The sequence below is a fragment of the Sinocyclocheilus anshuiensis genome, unplaced genomic scaffold, assembly GCF_001515605.1.
Source record: "Sinocyclocheilus anshuiensis isolate Anshui unplaced genomic scaffold, SAMN03320099.WGS_v1.1 scaffold1906, whole genome shotgun sequence".
NCBI lineage: Eukaryota > Metazoa > Chordata > Actinopteri > Cypriniformes > Cyprinidae > Sinocyclocheilus > Sinocyclocheilus anshuiensis.
Genome location: NW_015546187.1, coordinates 745,078 through 747,846, shown reverse-complemented (window position 1 = coordinate 747,846; position 2,769 = coordinate 745,078). Strand labels below are relative to the sequence as shown.

The window sequence follows — 2,769 nt, the reverse complement described above, 5'->3', positions numbered from 1 at the left end:
CTGACCCCAAACTTTTGAACGGTAGTGTATATTGTTAGAAAATATTTATATTTTAAATAAATGCTCTTCTTTTTATCTTTTTATTCATCAAAGAATCCTGAACAAAAGTATCAAAGGTTCCAAAAAATATGAAGCAGCACAACAGTTTCCAGCACTGATAATAAATCAACATATTAGAATGATGTCTGAAGAGAAATTAAAAATCGTTCTGATCCCAAACCTTTGACCGGTAGTGTATATATATTTATTTATAATATTTTTAAAATGGTATATAAGCAATTTAATTCCTCCAATCGTACATTTGAATTACTTGATGTATCGGTTATGTTAGGACGGTGTTCTATTGACCTGTTATTGGTGCGCTTTCTTGAAACTCACCTGTTGTTAGTCGTTGTCATGGTGATGAACCTTGGGGTTTACCCAGTTGTGACGTAGGGGGATTTCCACCCACCAGATCAGCCCTCTTGTAGCTTACCAAGAGAACAAGTGAAAGAGGTGTTTGTCATGTCACAATCGTTAGTGGAGGAGCCACAGATACAGCGGTCTCTCATTTGCTCTCGAGATTTCTTTCCCAAAAAAGCTTCCGTTAACTTCAGGCTTCCAAAAAAAAACAGGCGAAGCACCCGGAAATGACTCCATAACGCGGGACTGATGATCTGATCGCGGTTTCGGAGGATTGCGATTCAACACAATAACGACCCACGACAGTGTAGGAACCAACGAGACTCATTTGTCTTCTACTTCGTGCCTGCAATGAGAAATATGAGCGTTGGGAACGGCGCAGCGGGAGGTCAGTTCAGTTTCTTACATCTTCACTTCGGCCCTGTTGTCCCTCTGATTCAGCATGTTTGAGGAATATTCATTTGCTCTACTTTACGCCTAAGCAGTGCATTATGTGCGCGTTATGCACTCGACTTGAACAACAGCTATCGCCATATCACGTTTTATGACAAGAAAGTTCACGGTATCGTCGAAACTTAAGTTATTTTCTAAGAGAAGTGGGTGTTTCCAAAGTTACAGGCCTGTATTGAAACAACAACACAGGCCCGCGAATGTCTTTCCTTTTTTACTGCCGCAAAAATAATGTTTATAATCTGTCGAGAAGTATGTTTATCATCTGATATGTTTTAGGACTCATTTTAGGCCATTTGTTTATTAGCTGATAATAAAATCAAGCGGCTGCAGACACGTTTATCAAACGACTTTGTCATTAACAGCTAATTTTATATGTTATATAAATAAATAAATAAAGTTGCTTTCAGTTTCGTTTTCCGGAAATGCGCATGTTTAACTGTGTTTCTTGTCTTTTTTTCCCATCATGCCCCTCTGTGCAGCCCTAGATCTAGGTGAGTGCAGATGTGACGTCATTGTGAGGTGACCTTGGTTGACCACTTTGTTTGTTCTTTAATATATTGCGTGTTTTGTGGTGTTAAAGGGATAGTTCAGCAAAAATTCGGTCATTATTTACTCACCTTTGTGTCGTTCCAACTCAATGACTTTCCATGGAACACAAAAGGAGCTGTTATGCAGCCGCAGTCACCATGTTTTTTTCTCATGCAGTGAAAGTACATGAGTGTCATTCTGCCTAACATCTGCTTTTGCGTCACATGGAAAAAAAGTATTTTTAAGTGATCTCTTTAACTAGAGCTCGTGTTTATAATCATCAAATCTGTTCCTCAAGATATTATAGAAGAGTACCTTACGGAGAAAACGATCAAAGAACTGACCGTAACACTCCCTGGTCCTCCTCCTCCACCTGTGGACCAGGATAGTCAGCCAGTTGATCCGCCGTCTAGAAGCAGGCGAAGCGCACCGGTGTTGGTCTCCAGAGGAACAGCTCCACATGTGAGTCTTTCTGCTGTTACACTAAAATGACCCAAAAGAGCAGTCGTTGTATCAGTTGCTAGAGCTGGTATCACTATCATTATTGTACATAGTTTTCTGAAACCCTTATAAGGATAGTTCACCCAAAGATGAAGATTCTGTCATCATTTACTCACCATCATGTTGTTCCAAACCTGTATGAATTACTTTCGTCTGTGGAACATAAAAAGAGTATATTTTAAAGAATGCTGGTAACCAGAAGACCATTGACTTCCAAACAGCAGAGACATTTCTCAAAATATCTTCTTTTATGTTCTAGAAAGTCATACCGGTTTGGAATGACATGATGGCAGAATTTTCATTTTTGGGTGAACTGCCCCTTTAACACTAACAGCTGAATTTGGTGCGTAACTCATCCTGTTTTGTTTGTGCTATGGCCAAACTCTGTAGCATATTGAGTGTATTCGCTCTCTATATAAAATGTCTTGTGTTTTTTAGTAGATATCGAAACTTGTTGTTCATGACATCAGGGTTTTTTTACTCTCCGACGGGTGATTGTAATTCGATGCCTACTTTCAGTTAGCGTGCTCTCCCCCATACAAAAGACACTCAGTCTCATACCCTCCTCTCTGCTTCTCACTTTCTCATTGGCTGGTTTTTCGTCCATCTATGTGAGCTTCCTGTTTCTTCACCATGCTTCTTCTGGCTCTTCTCAGCGGCTCTTTGTGTAAGCGATCTGTGTCCAGACTTGGTGTTTGTCTGTTGTCTCCTCAAAAATGCTTTTATTGCTCTGTTATCGTAATTGTGCTCTCTGTGTTCAATATCTGCACGTGTAAAACAAACTGTTATTTACTCTCTCTCTCTCTCTCTCTTTTCTCTCACACTCTTTTTCACACACTCGTTTTCTCTTTCTCTCTTGCTGTTTTTTTTTTTTTTTTTGGTGGT

General features: G+C 39.6%; 1 protein-coding gene across 2 annotated transcripts in view; it reads left to right on the top strand.

Annotated features, from left to right (window-relative positions):
• Window positions 1–450: 450 nt before the first annotated feature.
• Window positions 451–2,769, top strand: part of LOC107701429 (transcription factor RelB-like) — a 9,554-nt gene continuing 7,235 nt past the window's right edge. The window contains exons 1-3 of one of the 2 annotated variants that reach the window (XM_016503433.1): window positions 451–790; window positions 1,335–1,346; window positions 1,682–1,845. In XM_016503433.1, the coding sequence (XP_016358919.1) occupies window positions 754–790; window positions 1,335–1,346; window positions 1,682–1,845 (213 nt within the window). In that variant the 5' untranslated portion in view covers window positions 451–753. Of the gene's footprint in view, window positions 791–1,334; window positions 1,347–1,681; window positions 1,846–2,225; window positions 2,552–2,769 lie in introns of those variants that run through there. The other variant, XM_016503434.1, reaches the window with a different exon arrangement.